Raw genomic sequence first — 22,936 nt, forward strand, 5'->3', positions numbered from 1 at the left:
GCGTGACTGAGCACATCCAACAATGATTTCCATACGCAAATGTGGATGGGGGGGGACACAGAGAGAGTGGTAAACAACACGTGTGGGTGTTGGTTTCAACCGACAGGGCCGTGGCTGGGGCTATTGCTCAACAACACTCATGCACAACCAACTCATCTGACTGTGAAAGAAAAAAAGTGCTCCTACAAGCAGCGCTCACAGCTGCAGCTCATTTCTGAATGTACCAGCGCAATCCTTGAGGTCCTGTGTCACCAGTTGTTACTCTCTGTACCCAAGTCACTCCCTGTGTGAGCACTGAAGTAGAAACAAATGAGTTGGCCTGTAAACAAATTGACCTACACATCTAAACACTTGTCTCTGTTTTAACACGCAGAGCTCGACAGGCCTCATATATATATGTATTAGTCATATTTTTTTATGTTTTCCCATTTTTAAAGGATGGGATATTTATGAAAAGTCTCCTCTCAGTTATTGCAAATAAGTTAATTAAGTAACAAAGGTAACCAGCAAATTAATAGAAATATTAACAGCAACAGTGGTTGTAGTCTTGGTGGCCGGTGATCGGTCAGCCAGGGCCTCCGCTCCTGGACGCCGCCCGACACAGAATGCACCAGACCCTTACGGCGCCTCCTGTGGGTGGTGGGCCTGCAGGAGGATGGGCCCATGTCCCTTTTTCAGGCTGTGCCCGGCCGGGCCCCATGGACTAAGGCCCGGCCACCAGACGCTCACCCTTGGGCACCCTCCCCGGGCCTGGCTCCAAGGCGGGGGCCTGGTACCCCTATCCCGGGCAGGGTGAACTGTCCCTTTGATGTTCTACTCATAGGGGTCTTCTGAATGACTCTTGTCTGGTCCCTCACCCAGGACCAATTTACCATGGGAGACCCTACAGAAGATATCAGATCATCCCAGAAGAGCCCCTGGACAACATAGCCCCTGGGACACACAAACCCCTCCACCACGATAAGGTAGCGATTCGCGGAGGGAACGGGATACAAGCGGCGATAATGAGCTTCCTCTGAAGGGTACCTGGCCTCTCCCTTAGAGATAGGGTGAGAAGTTTAGCCATCCAGGAGGGACACAGAATAGAGCCCTTGCTCCTCCACATCAAAAGGAGCCAGTTGAGGTGGTTTGGGCATCTGACAAGGATGCCTCCTGGGTATGTCCCACTGGGAGGAGACCCCGGGGCAGACCCAGGATGAATTGTGTTGATGAATTGTTAATAAATATGGTGCAGCAATGGCATGTCTGAAGAGGGGGTATGTGGTCGTTTCATAACTCATGACACGCTGCTCTGCCCTCCATAAGCTACCTTTACATTTTTTTTTTTTTTTTTTTTACTCTTTATTTTGTACTTTTTCCTTTGTATTACATACGGACAAGACATTAATAATAATAACACAACAACAAACACACAAAAAAAAAAAAAAAAAAAACCACGAGAGGTCCCGCCCTATAAGGCTGACTGAGACTTATAAATTATCCATTTTGTCCACTGTTTTCGGTGTTTGTCAGATTTCAGTCTCAGAGTGTAAGTCATTTTTTCCATTGTATATATGTCCTCGATTACGTCCATCCAATCTTCCAGTTTTAAAGGATCGCTTTTCAGCCAATTCTTTGTTATCACCTTTTTGCTTGACAACAACATAATCTTAAACAAATACCAGTCCTCCTTTTTTACATTTTCCCATATTCCTACCATAAAGCTACCTTTACATTTTAAAAGTATCAGTATTTGTATCAGCAATACTGGACCTGGATTACTTGGTATTGGATTGTTAGTGAAATTTGCAGTATCACATACCTCCCCAAAATGATTGGCCCCTGCAGGGCCCCTCCTCCAAACAATATCATTGTACTACAGTTCCATTAATCTAACCACTGGATTAGAGCATGGATAGAACCAGTAAGATTGTAACTAAGTAAAAAAAAATTATTACTTTACTGAAGGACAGGTTTAATGTACTTGTATTTTATTTAAGTATTTCTGTGTTTTGCTTTCTGCTTTTACTCTACTAAATTTTGGATGCAAATATTGTAGTTTGTATTCCGTACCATTTTTGTAAAGCTTTAATGGTTAACACATTCACCTTATATGCAAAAGATCTGCATTTCGAGGCTGGAAATAGACACAAAACTCAGCGTCAGTGGATCGCAAACTATTGTATTCCTAGTGCCAGTCCCAAGCCTAGATAAATGGGAGGGTTCCTTCAGGAAGGACATCCAGTGTCAAATCTGTGCCAACTCAAGCATGAGGATCCATCTGCTGTGGCAACCACACTGGAAATAAGGGAGCAGCTGAAAGTATCCATACTTATTTTATTGCTGACAAAATGCATTCCCACAGATCAAGCTTTCCAGCAAATATATAAGAAATTCAAATCAGCAGCAGCTGTAATACTAAAGAGATATGCACTGATCAGTCACTTTGCTAACACTGGGTTGTCTTCAGGACTGCATTATTTCTATGTGGCATAAATTCAACAAGGTGTTGGAAGCATTCCTCTGACATTTTGGGCCATGCTGACATGACAGCGTCACACAGTTGCTGCAGGTTTTGAACTGCTAATCCATGATGTGAATCTCCAGTTCCACCACATCCCAACGGTGCTCTTGAAATCTGGAGGCCATTTGAGTACAGTGAACTCACTGTCATGTTACAGAAAAGTGTTTGAGATGATTTGAGCTACTGATGGTAAGCAACCATCAGAAGATGGGTACACTGGTACACTGTGGTGATAAAAGGATGGATATCATCAGCAACAATAGACTGTGGTATTTAAACAATGCTCATTTGGTACTAAGGGACCCAAAGTGTGGCAAGAAAATATCCCACTCACCATCACACCATCAACAGTCAGAGCCATTGTAACAAGGCAGATTGAATCTACACTTTTATGTTGTTTTCATCTAATTCTGATCCGACCGTCTGAATGCTGCAGCAGAAATCAGCAGTCTGGTTGAACTGTGACATGCTGGTTGCTTACAGCATGTCACAGTAGCTCAAACACTCATCAGACCAGTGAACCCTTTTCCAATCTTCTATTGTCTCATTTTGATGAGCCTGTGTGGATTGTAGCTTCAGTTTCCTGTTTTTAGCTATTAGGAGTGGCACCCAGTGTGGTCTTCTGCTGCTGTAGCTCATCGGCTTCAAGGTTCAACGTCTTGTGCATTCAGGATTCTCTTCCTCATTGCTTGGTTATAACAAATGGTTGTTTGAGTTATTGTTGCCTTCCTATCAGCTTGGTGCAGTCTAGCTATTCTCCTCTGACTTCTCAAGAAGGCATTTTCACCCAGAGAACTGCTGCTCACTGGGGTTTTTTCTCTTCAGACCATTCTCTGTAAACCCTAGAGATGGTTGTGTGGGACAATCCCAGTAGTTCAGCAGTTTCTGAAACACTCAGACCAACCCGTCTGTCATCAACCACTGTGACAGATTCAAAATGACTTATATCAACTTTCTTCATCATTCTGATGCTCACTTTGGACTTCAACATGTAGACACAGTCATCTCAACTATGTGTACAGTAATAGTGTGAGAAATCTTGGAATTGTTTTTGACCAGGATATTATTATTGGGCCCTAACACAGAAAGGCAGACAAACACTGACACTTACATTCACACCTACAGGCAATGTAGAATCACCGATTAGCCTGATCCCACACTTTTCTTTGGACTGTGGAAAGAAGCCGGCGTACCTGGAGAGAACTCATACAGACACATGGAGAACATGCAAACTCAGACGGGCTCCAGTCTTTGGGTCAGCTTTTGCAATTGAAATTTGCTATAGGTTATACAAAATAGACATGGCTGTCCACATATTTTTATACACAGCCGTTTTTTGGGGGGTTTTTTTGCATTTGGTACAGAAGTATATTTTGATATTTTTCATAAAAAAACCCCATTTCATTTCATTTCATTTAGTGGGCTGCATGCTGAACTTAGAGCAGCAGTCCCCAACCCCTGGGCCACGGACGGCTACTGGTCTGTGAGTCATTTGGTACCGGGCCGCGAGAGTTGAGACTTTGGTGTGAAATGTATGGTTTTCAGGGTTGGTATCGTTTTTTTTCGTTAACTCGGTTTTCCTGGGTCTTTTCACGTGTGTTATGAATAAATCTTCTTTTTTTCGGTACCGGTACTAGTTTTATTTTGTTGTCTTTATCCACGACACCTTAAAGGCCGGTCTGTGAAAATATTGTCGGGCCGTGGCGCAAAACAGGTTGGGGACCACTGACTTAGAGGACAGAAACCAAGTATCGATCTTATAGCACTAGTATCAGTCCGATACTATCGACATTTGGATCGTTCCACCCATCTCTACCACAAATGGGCAGAACATGCAAAGTCACAAGGCCCCCAGGCTGTACTGGAACTCAGTACCTAGTGTGCACTGACAGTGCTAACAACCACTGTGCTGGCCAAACTGAGGTTATTTCAGAGTAAACCCCTCCCCCCTAGTCTTGTTTTTTGCCCCCCCCCCCCCCCCCCCCCCCCCCCCCACACACACACACACACCCTGTCATCTCATTAAGAAAAAATCCTGGATACGCCCCTGTAATTGTAACTAATTCAAACAAATAGTCCTGCTAAGTTGGTTTAGTTAGTTGGTTTAAATGCCCCATAAATCCATAGTAAATGATTTATTAGGCATTCTTTGTCACTTATAAACCCTTTGCAAAGGTTGTCTAAATATGAACTCCCGTTTAGCGTGTCCTTTAAAACCCACTACTCTGTAATCTATATGCAGTACGTGTACGCTGTTGTCTCTCTTACATTCACATGAACCCCCCCTCAGGTGCAGCCACAGTAAAACGTTGAGCTGGGCCCCACTACCCTCCCACTCTCTTTCCCCCTCCCTCCCGCTTTTCAACGGCCAAACTGCCGAGGCTGGATGCAGATAGAGAGGGGATTAGCTCAGGGTGGGGGATAGAGGGAGAACTTTTTTCCCTCTTTTGTGTTTTTTTAAGTGTCGTTTATTTCAGTGTGAAGAAAAGCAGAGGGGAGGTGTGTGTGTGTTTGTGTGTGTGAAAGAGAGGGAGGACTGGTAAGATTTTCCAGAGAGGTGGACTGAGACGGAAACTGAACATTTTAGTTTGAAAGTTGGGTCGGAGTGACCGAGGCTCTACCCGGAGAATGGAAGCGAGCTGAAGGTCCGCACATCTGCAGTCGGAGCCTTTCTTTTTCTTTCTTTTTCTTTTTCTTTCTTTCTTTCTTTCTTTTTTTTAAAGAGATTTGCATAAGGAAAGGCAGGGACGGGGAGCAAGACCATGCAGCCGCTGCTGTCGGGTTAGTGGAGCTTGTGAGTTAGGGGAAGAAAAAAGGAAGAGCCTGAGGAGAGAAAACCGGTTTTCCCTTGAATCCTACCGCCGCTGCTTTTGTGTTTTTGAATGGTTGGCTGCCTTTCCTGCCTGACAGGGCCGAGTGTCACAGAAAAGTTTGAGGCTTCAGCAGCTCACGGGCGCGTCGGTAAGTTTGTAACTTTAACTTTAGGCTAACTTAAAACATATTTGTGTGTGTGTGTGTGTGTGTGTGTGTGTGTGTGTGTGTGTGTGTGTGTGTGTGTCGTCCACAATGCCAGCCTACTCTGGATGTCATCTGCGGTGTTAAGTGTGTCAGTGGATATCTGAATTCAGTTAACAGCCGTATGGAGACAATAGCCGCATATATTCCACTGATAGAGCTGTTGATGGCTGATTATAGTTGAATCCAGATCCTGACTGATCGATGCCAAGCTCTACAGCTGCTCCTCTTTTAAAGTTTTTTAAACTTGAGGCACGTAATGCAACTTATCCCGGAGCCTTTGGGCACAAAGACGTAATGATCCGGGATAATGCAGGCTTTTTGTGTGCGCACTGAACCGGACACTTACACCAAAGTCCCACAGTAATGTGCTTTAATCAGTGGAGGCTAACAACTCAATGTTAGTTATGCTGAAGTTGTGTGTGGGGGGAGAAATAAAAGTCAAGATCTTAGTTGAAGTTATCAACCGCTGCTGATTTGTGCTTTTAATCCGGGTTTTATGTGAGAGCCACAGGTGGTTTGTAACAACACCCTACCTTCTTTTGTATCCACCCAGCGTGCATTCAAGGATAACTATATAGTTACATCTTTTTATGTCTGTGGATGGCGTGCAAAGAGCCCTGCCCTGTGGTTCTGCTGTGTGATCCAGGGTAGGAGTGCCTCTTGGTTTTTCTGGGCAGTATGATGACAACCTTCAGGTCCCGTCTTTACTGGGGGACCACAGTCTGCAGTTACAGCCCCTCCGTGCACCCCCCGCCATCTACACGACCTTCTCCCTCAGCCTGCACCAGATGGTTTTAAAAACTCCTTTGAACAGGCTGAGAGGAAGCCCTTCCCTGCTTTGGGGAAGGAGTAGAAGGAAGCGCGAAGCGCAGGGGCTGATGAAAGTCAGTCTGCAGATGTCAGCGTGGATGCATGGGTCTCGGTTTTTGTCTTTTTGATGTTAGTAAAATATGCTTGCTCATCTAAAATCACTGAAACACAAGGTGACATTTCAGAAAAATGTCAAACACTCTTTGGAGTGAGTGTATGCACATTTAAATCTTTAACTTGACATCTCGGTAGGACGTAGATTACAGTCTGTGTTGTTACATTTTTTCTCTCAAAGTGACCACAGGCTGGTTTTTATTCTTCTGACTAAAGCATTGACTTGCTGCCCGTCTTTATTTATCTGCAGTTTCAAACCTATATGAGACATGTTTTTGCTAAAGATGGAATATCTAAGTTAAATGTCCAAATGCAATGTCTTACAGCACATTGCCAAGTAACATTTAAGCAACAAGAAACACAAATACACTTGTACATCCAAAATGCTGTTGGATGATGATTATTTAGAAAAGTTCACCTCTGAAATTTTCAAGACATATGTGTTAGTGTGTCAGGCCACATGCTTGACCCCAGTACTCTGTACCCGTGACTCCCTCAGCTGCTAGGAAACTACAGCAAAGGTGTATTTCTGAAAACTTCAGTACTAAAGTAAGGCAAAAATGCAGAGTGCAATTTAAATAGATGTGGGCTAAATGGACCTTTACACGCACACAAATATTTATGGCCAAAATGCTGATTTAAATCATTTGACAACATGTACATTTTCCCATGCAACTGTGTTACATAACGACAACGTAAAACATCAAATGCAATGGAATCAGGTCAAATAAAATGTACCTGATTGGTATACATTTAGTTTATGTCAGTCATGTTTTCCTAAATGATTAATTATATGAGAAAATAAACCCTCGATTTTATATATTTCAGTTAGATTTTATTCAAAATTATTGCTTTACATTTACGAGGGCAAAGAATGAGCACTTGAAGCTACAAGCCTCATTCACCCATTCACATACACATTCACCAAGCTTTTTATTCTATGGCTAGGCGCCTTATCTAACATTCACACACACACACACACTTACACTCCGATGAATGAGGGGCAACCCAGGGCTCGGTATATATTGTGTCTTTGCTACAGTGCAGAAAAAAAAACTGCATTTCATCACGTTTTCATCAATTTTCTTTCACTCTAACCGTTGTCCTTTGTACTGATACGAAGCTAAACTGAGTGTTACATGTAGCTTTTAAAGAAGTAAAGACCATAATTTTGAAGGGGGTTCTTCTTCCTGTTAAAAAGGAGATTTTCTTTCCCACAGTCTTCAAGTGCTTGCTCATAGGTGCTCATTGGATGGTTGGGGTTTTCCCTGTATTATCGTATCGTAGGGTCTCTATCTTTTAATATAAAGTGCCTTGAGGCAGCCATTATTGTAACTCGGAGCTGTATAGTTTGAATTGAATTGAACTGAATTCTCTAACATCCAAAAACTATTTAAAGTACTCTGTGCTATAGCTGTGACATGAGGGTGGTGCTGGGTTGGGGGGGAAATGAAGGACGTGTGATATTTTCGGCTTGTGACGGCGCTGTAGGGGGTACAATTATTGCAGGCTGGAATTATACAGAGAGGGTTAAAGGCCTGCTCTAAATGACAGAGCTGCATTGGAAGTGCTGCAGACGTACTGTATATAGACACAGCACTAGAGGTCCGAACCACTGCTGTGTTACGCTCTGACGTCCCTTCCTCTGTACTGGGCTTTCTTTACATTTCAGTGAGTGGCCTTTTTTCAAAGTTTCATGATTGGAGGTTATATTTAGACTCCGGCCTGGATGTCATTGTTCATCAGCCGCTTATATTATCTCATACACTGCCACGCTGGCGCTAACATATGGACATCAGACTCCACCACACAGCCTGCTAAACGCTGCTCCCCCACCACAGACGTTAATAGAGCGTTTGTGAACCCGCCCCTCCTTACAGCACATACGGTGCACTCACAGTGGTAACTTACCACAGCACAGTTGATGAATGTACATTACACGTTAGTATATTTTCACTGTGTTAATGACCTTTTTCTCTGAGGTACAGTATACACTCATGCACCACTGACATGTGACTCTCTTCAAAAGGCTGCTCATTGTATATCAGATTTTTTTATGCCTCTTTATGAATAGCTCTCTAAGGATCTCTTTTATTGAGGTGAAAATCAGGCAAGCATGAAATGGAGAGATTAAAGAGCAGGAAAAAAGTTAGATTGCTGCTCATATAAAAAAAAAGGGAGCCATAAGTGGATGTAATTGGGACCCAGGACTACAGGGGAAATGATTTTGCAGTGAAAATATAAACTTGACTGAATTAGAAATTCAACTAGTGGCTCTCTTATTGTCTTGCAGAGTACACGAAAATACTGCCAATGTGCATTTCCATACCTCAGGGTGATGACCTAATTCAGGGACCTCCCACTGTGGAAAATGAGGTTGGTTTTTTGACCTGGGTCAGTTTTGGGAGGCAAATAGAAGAAATTGTTTAACTTGAACTCAGCATTTAAGAGACTGTGGTCACAAGGCAGTTTATTATCCCCTCTGAACTGTTTGGTTAAAGGCATCGATTGCACTGAGTTTTGTGACATTTCTTTATAGACAGATGTACGGATCCCTGCGTGTGTAGGTATCTCTTTAGTATAGATCAGGACCACGAGGCAGAGAACACATGAAGAACTTTAAAGTGAGGGGGGGAGTTGCAGGTCAGATTTGTGCAGTGAAAAATTAGGTTTATGTTGATGTCGTAGTTCACATGCGGCCCTAAAATGGCTCTTGAAAGTTTGGATTGATATGTGGAAAGTTGTTAAAAACAAGTTGTTGTTAATTCATGTACAATGGAGTGAAAAAACACAGAGAGACCTGAGTTACCTACGCCTCAACAGCTTTGAAAAATGCTGCTTTTTAAAGGTTTTGAACCAAATAGCTTGCCCCTAGTTTTATAGCTCAGTTTATAAATCTCTGTGTGTATTGTGTGTTTAGTTTTTTGGCACTTAGTAATCAGAATGAATAAATAAAAGGACCACAGCCAAGAGTTTGTGACAGCTACTAATCTGTTTTCATACACGGATGCATATGAAGAAGAAATGCAAAGCCCGCAGGGACTCAAAGTCTGGTCAAAGTGAAAACTGACTGTCATGTGGTGCTTTGTTCGTTATGTAAGTTCTTAGCATACAAACATGGCAGTAGCTGCTATGCAAAAAACCCTTCTGAAAGTAGCCACAATCACGTAAGCTGGGGCATTATGACATAATTGAAAGTGTTATGTGTAGCTTAGCCCATGAGCCAGACAGATTACCAGCTTATTAACGCTGCATCATAAGGTTGCCTATCCTGCAACTTCCTAATGGTCAAATTTCTCAGGTGAAATGGTTTCTAAAGACACTGCTAGTTTTTTGACTTCCAGGTAGTTGTTTTTCCTCAGCTTTGTGTGTTGATAATCCAGCTCTTTGATAGCCTTTTTGGTCCATGTCACAAACACAGGGGGTCAGTTCCTGCTGAAACCTGATGTTCCACTTCCTCATGTGGTCCTCAGTTTCCTGCTACGGCGAGGCAGGAAGCTCAGCAGTGGGTCATTTGAAGTCTTGCTCTGTCTGCTTTAGAGTTAAAGCAGATGTTATTTTGATAAGTTTTGTGCTTAGCACAATATGTATTATCATATTTAAAGACCCCAGCTGTGACATTAGTTCGCTTTATTCACATTTTTATTTTCTTGACTCAGTCTTCCAGCTGGTTGGGGTCTTCACCTTGAGGAGACATAATTTATACCAACAACTGTTGAGACCCCAGTGCATCTCGCATTCTTGGTAGGGTCTTCCAAGTGAAGCTGTCAGACGGCCAGGCCATAGCTCTGCAGGTTTTTCAGTTCTCAGCTGGCCCCGGCCGTCAAGTCGGAGAAACGCTCCCAGAATCTTTGGCTGTGCTCGCGCACGCCCACCCCCTTGATTAAACACACCCGCATTAGCTATGTGGGGAACTTTTAGTCAGCCTTGTCTGTTCCAGCAGCTGAGCACTCAAATCTGTGCTGTTCAGGACAGCACCCCGCTGGGTGTGTTCAAGGGGAGGATACCCAAGGACAACACGTTATTCCAATAGCGCTGCAGCTGATACTGAGTGTGAGCTCAGTGAGCTTTGTAGAAGGGATCTGAATTATTACTTGTTCATTGTGTTTTAACAGTGCAGAGGTAGACAGGACACAAAGAAGGGAGGGAAATGAAGTGCAAAAGAGTTATTAAACTGTACAAGCTGCATTTCACAGTAATTTCAGGGCACTTTATGTTGTAAAGTATAAACCTTCCAATGGTGCAATATCCCAAAGAGAAATGGAACTATTTTCTGTTTTCAGCTGGAAGAAATCTGCAGCAAAAGCAGACTTGGGAGCGGCCGATCCAGCTCAATGGAGACAAAACAGAAGAGACTAGAGAAAATACAATAGAGACTACAACAGAGAGAGAAGACAAAGAGGAAAAAGATAAAATTATGGGAGGGACGACATAATGACATGCAGCAGAGGCGCAGAAATTTATGGAGCCAGAGAGAAGCAAAGCTCAGGGCATTCATGATATGAGATTCTCCAGTAAAAACTAAATTGATTGAGCAATAACTGTAAGTGTGATCAGTACAGAAACTTTCAGGCCTGTTCATAAAAGGAGCTACACTGTCTGCCTCAGTAAGACTTTTTAAAACTGAAGGAACCACAAACCTGCACTCTGAGGTGCTTTAAAGGGTTAAAAGCTATTGTGGACTTTACTGTGTGAACTAATGAAGGGAAGCTACAGAAATCTGATTCGTGTTGCTAATTCCTCATTGTACTCACACTGCAACACTTTGGATTAGCTGATGGTTTGTCACAGCGGAGCTTCTGGCAGTTTTTGGGATGTTTTATCTAAGAAGCAACAGATGCATGGGCCTATTTTTGAGTGGCAGTTTGAGACACATGGTAAGCATTTATAAGAATACTTATATGAAGGGCATTTTCCGGCCTTGTTTTCTAATGAGTTACTTTCATTGATGACGCATGGCCTAATTCAAAGTATGTAAACAAGGTGCCAGCAGCAGCTGCAGCAGCAGCATTATATCCAGTGATACAGCGAATATCAAATGTAAGCACAGAAGTAGCTTTGGGTAGTTTTCCCCCCCAGAAAATCTAGTAAAGTAAACTTATAAAATATGTACTTAACACTTACTAAAGTAACTTAACCTTGTAGCGCTGCACACCACGGTCGCATGATTACACTGTTGTCTACCTCTGACGTCAAGCTTTTTAACCTGTTGCTTAAAGCCCTTGTTTTCCACCGTGTAAGCACAGCAATAATTTCCATTCACCGCTTGCTCTTCCTGTCATGCGGGGGGATAGTAAATAGCTCGTCCTCACTCATTCTTATTCTGCTCAGGCTACGGGCACGAATGCCCTAAAATCCTGATGCGTTTCTCTGTTGTTAGACCCTCCATGAGGAAGGGTAGGTGTTATACTTCACCTTAAATGTAGATTTAAGGTTACGGGTGATTTGTTTGTTTTTTTTTGCATTATAGGAAGACAAGGTAAAATTTTATTTGACCTCTTTATGTCTTTATATAAATAAAATAAGGAAAATTTAAAAAGAGGCTTTTCTTATGAAAGGTTTTTAGAAAGGCCCATTTTTGTCCAACTACACCCAAGCTCCCCCTGGCTGGTGGTCCTGTGTATGTGTTGGTGTCTATTATTAGCTTATATAGGTGTCATATTTTGAAAATTTCCCAAATAGCTGCTGTAAAACTAACGAATTTCACTTTAATTTCCACTGAGTCGTCAGAATTGAATTCATTAACCTTTTTGCAGTACTTTGCTGCATGGGGGAAAACCAGTGATGCTACCTTCTGACTCAAAGCGCTGCCAGGCCAAAGTGCAGCCTCGGAGAGCTGCCTGTGTGGCTGCAGACTCAAAGTCTAGTTGACTTCTAATGAATCTGTTGCCAGGCAGCTTGTTGAAAATTCTGCATTGTAAGGTTTTTTTTTTGGCGGGGGGGCTCCAGGGAGTTCAAGCGTTAAGACTGATAGCTCTGTCTTCCAGTTTAGGACCACCCTTCATCACTTACCAGCCGTCTGAAGGCAAATACTTGGCTCCCCTCTTAAAGCAAACGACTTGGGATGTAGCAGCGTCCTTGCTGCTGCGCTCAGTCATCTTTATGCGGTCTCGTTTTTCATTCGCATGGTTTCCTCCGAGTGCCACTAGAGGTCACAGCATGGGCCTCAGAGTCTTTGTTTTGCCCCATAATGGCTCTATTCTCCCACAGCGGCAATGACTCCCAAGGCTGCTACACATAAGACACCATTGTGACGAAAAGGGAGCATGAGGCAGAGGCATGGGAGTAAAACATGGGTGTATATGTGTGTGAAGCTGAGGCAGATTACTGTTAAAATCCTGCTGAAATATGAGCTGATCTCTAGTTTAAGAGTGAATTAAGTCATTATCTTAGCAGTTAAGATATGAGATCCAACAGTAACCAGATATGTGAGAGAAAGGAAGAGGCCTGGGTTGTTATTTCGTGTTAGCGCCGCCGCCGTCCTCCTGCTGTTTAACTAAACCTAATTAGAAGACGACAAAGTGTTCATTCAGAGTCGGGCCTGTGAGTGTAAATGTGGAATATTGTTAATGTGGAATAACAGGAATTACTATAAAAGTAATAATATTTAATAACGGCCCACAAATCTTCGTGGTAAACATTATTCAGGTTGGTGTTGCTGTAGTTGTTTAGAGCCAGTTACCTACCCAGGACTTTAGTCTTCTACTAATTTAAAGGAGTAACGATGCCTGGAATATGAAGAAGCCATCAAACTTGTAAAAACTGTTAAAAAAAAAGAAGACAAAATTGAAGCAGCTGTTTCATATCAACACTGACCAGGTGTCATAATAACACCAGCTAATGCAAAGAGTCTTTGACACAAACCAGCTGGGTTTAACATTGAGTTGAGTGTACACTAAAAGTCAGCTCTATTCATAAATAAAGTGCATCAGCCAACTTTCTTCATTCAAATTCATTTGACACCTAAAGAGAGTCACGCATATACAAAACCTTCCCCTTCTCTCACATGACTGCACCTTTGGTAACACGAGGAGGGAGACCGTAGTACTTCCCCAGCCGGAGGTAAACAAAAGCCTCTAACAGTAAGGGATTTTTTCCCCTTCTAAACCTCTTTCACAACACACTGACGCGAACATCTGCTCGAAATTTAGTGCTTACTCTGAATTTTAGGAGGTAGCATTAACCCTTAATCATACAAAGAATGCAAAAATGTCGAAGAAAGACACCAGCTGTCATATTTGCACTGATCCACCAATGCTGCCCGGACCTCTGTGCATAGCTGCGTCCCAGAGCTGAGTATGGGCCTTCATTGTAAGCTGGCAAGGGCTGATGTGAAGATTATAGTCATGATTGTAAACAGAGATCTGGCCCGCAGCAGTCATTCTTGTTAGAAAAGTTTTTTTTCTCCTTTTTATTATTTGTCCTGCTGTAGTCAACAGAGAGCACAGCTTGGTTTCATTACTTTTTAAAAACAAACAAACATTTTTTTTGCAATCTTTCTATTTGCACAACAGCTTATTCCTTTTGGTTTACTGTTCCAATGAAGAAACTGACAAATAGGAGTCATTATAGTCTGAGAATGAGGTTTTTTATTATGAGAAAAGTAAGATATGCATATCTTTAAGTCATTAATCAGTTTTAAAATGCAGGGGAAGCCCAGCAGACTTGCACTGATCATGTATTTTTTCTTCTGTGACCCACAATTGGGACTTTGCAGTTTCAGTGACAGAAAGAAGAGGGGCAGAGAGGGAAAAAGGCAGAAGAACTGTGAGAGACTGCAAAAGAAAAGAGAAATTTCCAGTGGCCAGTTCATTTTTTCCATGTAAAGTCATTCTTAGGCAGGACATCCAAATTAGTCATTCTTCTGTCTGAGGAACAGATAGAAGAAGTGTGTAGAGTTAAAGAGAAAACAGCTGCAAGGTGGGGGAACTTCGATGTGAAACACGGTGAGGTAAAGATGGACAGAAAGAGAGGAGCTGGTTATTAAGGAGAAAAGGCAGCACCGAATGTTCCTGAGTGTCTCAAGTAGAAACGTGAGTTAGTTGTAATCGGATCTCAGCTGCGGTGAGCTCATACAGGAGTCCTGCCAGCAGCCTCAGAAAGAGCAGTCCACCCATAAGTCTTTAGCCCCACTGCAGCCCTCTGTGGCGATCTGCAGGCCTGCCAGCTTAAATAGCATATATAATCTTTTAAGAGTGCTTGTTGGTGCCCTTCCTCTGAAAAGAGATTATAACAGAGTAGAAGAGAAGGTGGTGGGGAAATATTAACAGTCGCCTGCAGTTACAAAAGTGGACTTCGGGCCAATTTAGCCCATAGATAAATCTGTGGCCTTGTTTTCCACGAAACGATTGGTGATTTATTTATTTATTTTAAGGAAAGGGTGAATTACTCAGGGGAGAGAAAATTAAAAACACAATCTGTTAGTGTTAAAAAAATTGGGTGTAGAAGAGTGGTTTTCATGAGACGGTAAAACGTGGTGAAGAAACATAATTCCTTTACCATGAAACCAGAGTTTGTTGACATATAAAAATTCCTTTTCAGGAAGATCTGAGCTTGCATATGAGCGGAGCGAGTGAATGAGATGTTTGACTGCAACATTTAGGGTTTTATTGAGTTGCAGTGAGAGTTGCACATACAGAGCAACATACAGATTTAACACCCTACTTTTGAATTACTTTATTTTCAGTGTTAATCAGCATTAAAAACGCTTCACTGATTAGGATACGGTCACCCTTTCTTAGGTTTCCTTGTTTTATCGGCACTTTTCTCTTCTCTTGCAGTCACACCTGCTCTGATGGACTTCAGATAACCCCCACAGCGGTCCCCGCCTTCCTTATCCTGACTTTCAGCCTGTCCCAGAGCCTCAAAGTTCAACACGATGACGGATCCCACTGGACTGAGCTCTGAGGGGGCAGGGTCAGCCATGGCAGATGCCTGTAGTTTGGAGATAGAGAGGAAGTATGATGTCATCCCTACTGTCATCTGCTCCATGTGTTGCCTGTTTGGAATCATCTACTGCTTCTTTGGTGAGGATCTCTGCTGGCTTACAGAATTTGAAACTTGGGGCAACATGAGACTGCAGGCGCACGTGCAGTCTGCTGTTTTTATCTTCTGGTCATATATTGGCCTAACTTCATTTTTAGTTTCCTTCCAGTTCTTCATTCTCTAATTTCCTCACTACACGTCTCTCCTGTGTGCCCTCCTCTGCCAGGTTACCGGTGTTTCAAAGCTGTCATGTTCCTGTCTGGCCTGATGTTTGGCTCGGTCATCATTTTCTTGCTGTGCCACAAGGAGCACGTGCTGGACACGCAGCTGAGCGTCGAGGCCAGCGCGGGCATCGGCCTCGGTATAGGCCTCCTGTGCGGCCTCGTCACTATGCTCGTGCGAAGCGTCGGCCTCTTCATGACGGGCCTGCTGCTCGGCTTCCTCCTGGCTCTCGCCGCCCTGCTGGTCACTCAGCAGTTCTACACACCAACCACACTGTGGGTGCCGCTGGGCGCTCTTCTGGGATCGGGCATGCTGTTTGCCGTGCTGACACTGCAGTGGCAGAAGATGTTCACCATGCTGTCCACCGCTGTGTTTGGGGCGGCCATCATGACAGTGTGTGCCGATTACTTTGTGGAGATGCTGGTTTTGGGAATGTACGTGTATGAATGCCTGCGCCTCACACCCGGACAGGCGCTCTGCTGGTACAGCTGGGTCATTCTGGGCATCTGGCCTGCTCTCAGCCTCATAGGAGTGCTGGTCCAGTGGAAACTGACGGACAACAGCTTCTCACACACAGAGGGTAAGCGTGGTGCTTTCATTCCTCCGATGAATCAAATCAAGCCAAGGCTTAAACTTAGCATCAAAGTATTCTCTCCATATGAAAGCAAAGTTTGGCGATCACATCACATCTTCTGACCTTTTTGTGTGAAATCATTTAAATCTGAACTGCTGGAATTTTTCAAGCTTAGGTTTCCCGCATGAAGTGAAAATAGCAAACTTTTACTTTCACAAAATTAACATTTTTTTTCTCATATTACTTTCATAAATATAGACTCACATTTTTCAAGCACGATTCACAATTGATAAAAGTTGCTCTCGAACTTTCCCTTCACCTCATAGTTGTCATCAGTCGGAGACAGAAGAGAGTCCAGCTGATGCGGATCCGAGAGAAAGACGCCAAGAAGCGACAGCAGGCAGGTGGGCAGGAAGGCACTTACCGCCGTAAACCCACCCCAGTGAAACGTTACGCTGGGGATCTACTGGCACCGGTCAGTGTGACAAACATGCCGCGTGCGGTAGCGATTAGACGTTAGACGCTGGACTTTTTTCTAGCTCTTTGTTCGCTTCGCTAATCTCTCTGTTTTTCTTCTTCTTCTTCTCCTCAGAGCTACCTGCAAAGTCTGCGGGACAGACAGATGGGCACCGGCACTTCCCTTAGCAGCGTGGGAACCGCCAACCACACCACGATCGACTTGGACTACGACACTGGCTCCACGGTGCCCCTCACAGCCACAACGCCAGTCGTCAGGGTCTGAGCAGCACAAACATAAGAAGGGACTACTTAATGCACTCTGGTTCTCCAACTGTGTCTTCCTAATGTAGAGTAGAAGTTAATAACTGCTCTTCTATCCATGGGGTGTTTGTCGCCCTTGAACTGATTTTCTCCTCAGTGGGTCGCAGGTGTTCAGCAAAACACAGCGCTGCTGGAGAATGTAAGAGGATGAGGCTAAAACCACTGCAACTTCTGTGTTTCACAGAGAAACACAAGAAAAACCCCAGACACGAACAAAAATAAAGGTCGACCATTTCCACTCTTCACTGAGCACATAACAGCCCAATGAGCCTCGAAGACAGATGTGTTTCTGTTCTGATAGTGAACATCACAAAGCAATGCTTGACATTACATGTACTGTACTTCAGAAGTTAGTCATCGCAATCAAGTGTCGTGTTATTACCTGTTTTACCCTTTTCCCGTCCGGTCGTAGGATTTTTTTTTTTGGGGGGGGGGGAGGTCTTGTCATCACAGTAAATTTTATTTTGTGTATTTCTTCAGATGGAGTATGATGAAAAAGTGAAGTATAGGACCTGGCTGTGTGGAGTAAGACAAAGTGAAGTGAAAACTAAATGATGTGAGAGAGGAAAAAACCTTTTGCTGGGACCTTTAGCGGGATCTTCTAGCAGAACTCTAACAAATTCTGTGATCTTTCTGTTTTTGCAATGTAGCTCCCATCAGAATAAAATGGGCGGTGATTTAGAGTCCACTTTTTATAATTTAATTTATATAAAGTTCAAGTACCTTAGTAGCGCTAAGTAAAAAAAGAAGAAAAAACTAAACAAAAACAAAGCATGTTTGTTGTTGATCTGTAGATTTTTAAATAATTATCCAGATGTTGTTGGGATCTTTTTTTGCAGTGACTACACACGTGTTGCCCGAATCTGTAAATACCTGTTGATAGAAGTGTCAAAGATTAATAAATGTGTTTAATAATAAGCAGTTTTTAGTCGTCTCTTGAGTCGGGGGGGGAGTTATTGAGACTGTTTGTCTCTCCGGGCTCTTAGCAACACTGCCGGCATTACTCACCAGATTTCTCATAGGCAATAAAGAGGTCATGGGGAGGATTTCCTACTCTGCAATTGGTTGGAGTTGCCATGGCGCTCGCACAGTTTTCTGATTTTTTTTCTTTGCAGACACAATGTGAGACAGACCGCCCTTTCATCACAGTAAATATTTTTTTTCTGTCCTTTCAATGTGGCTGTGTGAGCAACTGTTGTGAAGATGCTGTGAGCAATCCGAGACGCAGTTTTATTGTTGATGTTATGTCTTGTTTATTCGTAGAAAATTATACATTTTCACTTTAAACGAGGGCACGAGTGAGTGTCTCGTGCTTTTCTCGCAGACCAGTGTTACTCATTGAACGCAATGAAGTCCATAAACACAACTGACCAGAAAGTGCACGTTCCCGTCATCGTATTACGTCTTACTGAGTGTATAGTGACAGCTAATCCAACACACATGTTAAATGGAAAAAACAAAAAACAAAACAGCTTTGATTTTTCTCAAGGATCATATAATACAAAAGTTTGCACAATCCTGCATTCAGAGACATACAAACACAAACCTGCTCTCGAGGGTACAGGTTCCCACACTAGCTTTTCCATTAATGTGGTCAGTGATTACTTACGATGAATTGCTGCTCTTGAGGTTAGGGTGGCTTGTAAATGCCCTGTGCTTCACACCTTTTGGTACCTGCTGCCCCCTGATGGTGGAGCACTAGCATCGCATCCAGCGTTTCTTCTTGCTCAGTGGATAGCCTCTCTCTGCTTTCAGCTGCTCATTCACTCGCCAGTAGTCGTCTCCCTTGAATATGTATATTTTGCCATTGGTCCAGGTGAAGGCTGCATGAGGAGCGGGTGGCACTCCAGTGAAGAGCATGCTGAGCGGCTTGGGGTAGAAAGTTAGGTCGTTGTATTTCAGCTCATCCCACTGCCAGTGCTCTGATCCCTACACAGGGTGACGGAAATAAAAAAACAAATGAGGCAATGAGGAATAGAAGGTGTGGATGTAGATTCATGTTTAAGTGCTTCTCTTCATAGCTACCTTAATGAAGACAAGCTTTTTGTTCTTCTTCAGATACAGGGCTGCATCGATATTAGGGGGAATCCTTTTCAGCTCTTTGGGGTAGCCGTAGTCCAGAACAAAACTGGTATACCTCCACACTTTATTGCCTGTGACCAGAAAGAGCACAAACCTTTTACGCTGACTATTCCGACCCAGAGAGCGGTGGGTAACTGAAGTGTAGCTTGACTGGACTAAAATTACCTTTTAAGAAATATGTCTTGTTGGTTCGCTGAGAGTACACAGCAGCATTTAGGTTTCCTGGGAGGCCTCTCCACAGTCTGTCAATTCTTATAGGTGGGTTGTGTCCCAGGTCAGAGATAGTCCACACATAATCACCACTAAAAGCAAAGGTTTTCTCCCAGGGACCTGATTGAACAAATAATAACAGCCATTCATGAGAAACGATCTGAATAACAAGATCTATTAACCCTTTTAACTCATGGTGACTTTGTAATCTTGGTATATTGAAGTTTCATTCTTTAAACTAATTTCGATGGCCTAATGTAAAGTTAGCTGGTCTAGCAAACACTGATCGATAACTTACCTAATATAATCGCATCCAGTGTTGCTGTGCAGGGATCAGGGATGTTCTCAGTCCCCTGGCTGCTCACTGTGGGAACCAGACTGTCTGGAGTTGTGGGACTGGCTAACGTGCTTATGATGCGTTTGCCTTAAACAGATAAGTTAAACATTTTAGGACGATTGCATGTTTTCTTATATGCAATCAGAGCCCAGAATCATCACCCTTAAACTGACAAATGTTGTATATGTGCAACATCGACAGCCCAGGTCCAGTAACAGCACCAATCATGTTGCAGGACCCCCTCGACACACTCACCGTATAGTGCCTGGATGCCATTCACGTCATCTGAGTGCAGCCTGAAGTTGACACGGTAACCAGAGTAGACCGGTGCCATCAGAGCGCTTCTGAACTGAGAGTGACCCAGGCCGAGAGCATGGCCAATTTCATGAGCAGCTACAATACGCAGATTAGTGCCATAATATGTTCCCTCAGTCCAGAACTCATCCTCATCAAAGTGGACAATACCCGATTCTGGTGACTCAGCATGGGCCAGTACATGACCTGCACCCAGAGCAAATAAACAGTCACAGTCCCAGCAACCCAGTCACAGACGACCTAGTGACACATGCATTTATAAACAAGACTTACCACGGCCATCAAATGGGACAGAGCAGAATCCATCTTTCTTATGGAAGGAGATCTTTATGTCGGCTCTGCCATAATCGACCTCTCTGAAGGTCAAAGCTGCCACATCGCTCCAGTACTTGAAGGCAGAACGGACGGCGTTCCTGACGTCTGACTTGATCATGTCAGGAGTGTAGTTGTAGATGCGATAGGTTAAGCTCCTTTTCCTCCAGCGGCCTAAAAGAGAAGAACATTTTGTTTCTAAGTCATCATAATGAAACCGAAATCAAGACTTTATGTACTTTATGCGTGGAGAGTTGGGTGGTTGAAAATGCATTTTGTCAGCTCCTCAAGTAGAGTGGATGAATTTGAAACTGCATGGAAAAGCCTGTTTCAGGAGTGTGTTTAAACTAACGTCATAGCTGTTGCCTTTAAAGATCCAGCTTTTTAATGCTAATCTGCAGCTGTAACAAGTTAACAAACGAGTACTAAATCATACTATACCCGGTCATGACAGCTTGTCTTGTGTAATATACATATATTCTTAACTGTAAAGCCTCAGGATACTAGAAACACTGATGTCTTGCTGCTCGTGGTTTTATGAAACTAAAAAAACTAAACAAACCAAAATAATCAGGAAATTGTGACACTGGCTGGGTATTTTGTATAACAGTTGCAAGTAAATGTTAAAACCACCGATGTACACAATTTGCTTCTCACCCATCACTCTGTACTTGTGGAATTTCTTGTTGAAAGGATCCTCCAAACCACAGCGGGGCTGGTTCATCACTTCCAGTGTGGCTTCATCTAACTCTCCAGTAGGTGGCAGATCATTCACTCTCTGGAAGACACTGATGAATACAAGGAAATCAAATATCTGTAAAGTAATGGAAAAAAAACACTCCACCCCACATCCTGTGTAGGGAGTATCGCTCTAACAGATCCTGATCTAACAGCAGATGTTACTGGAAGTGTGTTCTCTGTAGAAATAGCAATAATCTACTTTACCTGAGGCCTTCAATGACCTCCTCTAGGTAACGAGGGTCCAATGTATCGATGGGCTCATTCAGGTAGCCGTACTGCCTCAAATAAGCCTGTGCATGTGTGAGAAAACAACAAAGCTGTCATGTGCGACCACGATAAATCAACTAATTTGGCAGGAAAATAAAGAGACATCTATAAACACATCATAAGGACTCTCTGATTAGATAAAGTAAAAAGGTCTGCTTTTAGAGAAGTTTTCAAACAAGTCACAAAACGACCTGCCATCTTACCGTTGCTTCACTGAACTCCGTCCATGGTACCACTGCGCAAAATACTCCTTTGAGGCTGAACACCGGCAGCAGCAGCACCAGCAGCAGTCCTTTGTGCTCCATAATCATCCTCAGATTTAGATTTCACAGCCGGTGCTCTGGAGACGTGCTCAGCGGAGTCCCACAGCAGACTCTTTGTTCTCTTGGCGCTCCAGCGGTTTTTAACTCGTCCGGCGCATGAGTCAGCCCCGCAGCTGTGATGATCCACCTCTGAAGAATGAGGATTACAAGAGCAGCCAGTTGACCTACTATCAACATGTCTGCTGTTAAATTGTACAGCTGTCAGGGAAGACCGAAAGCCCCCCCCACCCCGCCTGCATGCTCTACACATAAGATCAGAATCAGAATCAGAATCAGAAACTTTATTGTCATTGTCATGAGAACAACGAAATTAAGAATGGTCCCCGATCATTGCATCATCCCTAGCAATATCAAAATATAAATAAAACAATAAAATTCAATAAATAAAATAGATAGAATACTTAAAATACTAATAAGATGTAACAGTAAAACATTCACATACATTCCCACACACATGCTTCAGACCGTGCATAGATTAACACAAGAGTGGCGTGATGGACATTTTTTTGTAGTATTCAGATGTGTTATTGCAGTTGGATAACAGCTGTGTTTGAGTCTATTAGTCCTTGCTCTGATTGCCCTGTACCGTCTGCCTGAGGGCAACAGTTCGAACAGGGAGTGGCCAGGATGTGAGGTGTCTTTTATGATGTTTTGGGCCTTTTTAAAACAGTGGGCGTTGTGTAGAACTTCCAGTGTGGGGAGAGGGCAGCCAGTGATCTTTTGGGCGGTGTTAATGATCCCTTGGAGTGCTTTCCTCTGAGCCCCTGTGCAGCTAGTGTACCAGATGCATATGCAGTAAGTTAGAACACTCTCAATGGTGGCTCTGTAGAAGGACACCAGCAGTCTCTGTGTGATGTTATTCCTCCTGAGAATTCTCAGGAAGTACAGTCTCTGTTGGGCCTTTTTCAGCAGCTCGGAGGTGTTCACACTCCAGGAAAGGTTCTCCTCTATATTGACTCCCAGGAAGCAGAAGCTTGCCACCCTTTCTACACAGTCCCCATTTATGAATAGTGGTTGGATCTCTGCCTTTTTCCTTCTGAAGTCTATTATGAGTTCTTTGGTTTTTGAAGTGTTGAGGAGGAGGTTATTGGCCTTACACCATGACGTCAGCTGCTCCACCTCGTCTCTGTACGTAGACTCGTCTCCCTTGGAAATGAGCCCCACCACTGTGGTGTCATCTGCAAATTTCACAAAGATGTTGCTGTGGTGGCGAGGAGTGCAGTCGTGTGTGTAGAGAGAGTAGAGCAGTGGACTGAGCACACAGCCCTGGGGTGAGCCAGTGCTGAGACTCAGGGCTGAGGATGTGTGATGGCCAACTCTGACTCTCTGTCTACGGCCCGAGA

At 43.5% G+C, this 22,936-nt stretch overlaps 2 protein-coding genes across 3 annotated transcripts; one reads left to right on the top strand and one right to left on the bottom strand.

The window, feature by feature from the left end:
* Positions 1-5,108: 5,108 nt before the first annotated feature.
* On the top strand, positions 5,109-17,720 carry LOC146632086 (transmembrane protein 198-like). Of its 2 annotated transcripts, none has more exons than XM_085354050.1 (5): positions 5,109-5,464; positions 15,226-15,471; positions 15,657-16,232; positions 16,553-16,701; positions 16,819-17,720. In XM_085354050.1, the coding sequence occupies exons 2-5, from the start codon at positions 15,324-15,326 to the stop codon at positions 16,966-16,968; spliced, it is 1,023 nt and encodes a 340-aa protein (XP_085210176.1). In that variant the 5' UTR covers positions 5,109-5,464; positions 15,226-15,323; the 3' UTR covers positions 16,969-17,720. The 2 variants fall into 2 exon arrangements, with proteins under 2 accessions (XP_085210176.1, XP_085210177.1); XM_085354051.1 differs by having other exon boundaries at positions 16,553-16,630; positions 16,819-16,914.
* A 970-nt stretch (positions 17,721-18,690) lies between these two features.
* On the bottom strand, positions 18,691-21,581 carry mmp19 (matrix metallopeptidase 19). The gene is made up of 9 exons (XM_085354052.1): positions 21,474-21,581; positions 21,208-21,293; positions 20,920-21,050; positions 20,224-20,436; positions 19,891-20,136; positions 19,597-19,722; positions 19,254-19,418; positions 19,032-19,159; positions 18,691-18,935 (listed from the first exon to the last, which is right to left on the bottom strand). The coding sequence occupies exons 1-9, from the start codon at positions 21,579-21,581 to the stop codon at positions 18,705-18,707; spliced, it is 1,434 nt and encodes a 477-aa protein (XP_085210178.1). The 3' UTR covers positions 18,691-18,704.
* Between the last annotated feature and the right edge of the window lie 1,355 nt (positions 21,582-22,936).

This window comes from Diplotaxodon limnothrissa, linkage group LG5 (assembly GCF_057381915.1).
Source record: "Diplotaxodon limnothrissa isolate DT_005_m linkage group LG5, D_limnothrissa_male_GT1.1, whole genome shotgun sequence".
Taxonomy (NCBI): domain Eukaryota; kingdom Metazoa; phylum Chordata; class Actinopteri; order Cichliformes; family Cichlidae; genus Diplotaxodon; species Diplotaxodon limnothrissa.

What these genes read in the sequence shown, in the direction of transcription:
- LOC146632086 (XM_085354050.1), top strand. Translation starts at nt 15,324, where the DNA reads ATGACGGATCCCACTGGACTGAGCTCTGAGGGGGCAGGGTCAGCCATG. An exon ending in CAGCTTCTCACACACAGAGG is followed by an intron (nt 16,233 to 16,552) that starts GTAAGCGTGGTG and finishes TTCACCTCATAG; the next exon opens with TTGTCATCAGTCGGAGACAG. An exon ending in CTGGGGATCTACTGGCACCG is followed by an intron (nt 16,702 to 16,818) that starts GTCAGTGTGACA and finishes TCTTCTCCTCAG; the next exon opens with AGCTACCTGCAAAGTCTGCG.
- mmp19 (XM_085354052.1), bottom strand. Translation starts at nt 21,581, where the DNA reads ATGATTATGGAGCACAAAGGACTGCTGCTGGTGCTGCTGCTGCCGGTG. An exon ending in CGGAGTTCAGTGAAGCAACG is followed by an intron (nt 21,294 to 21,473) that starts GTAAGATGGCAG and finishes ACACATGCACAG; the next exon opens with GCTTATTTGAGGCAGTACGG. An exon ending in AAAAGCTTGTCTTCATTAAG is followed by an intron (nt 18,936 to 19,031) that starts GTAGCTATGAAG and finishes CACCCTGTGTAG; the next exon opens with GGATCAGAGCACTGGCAGTG.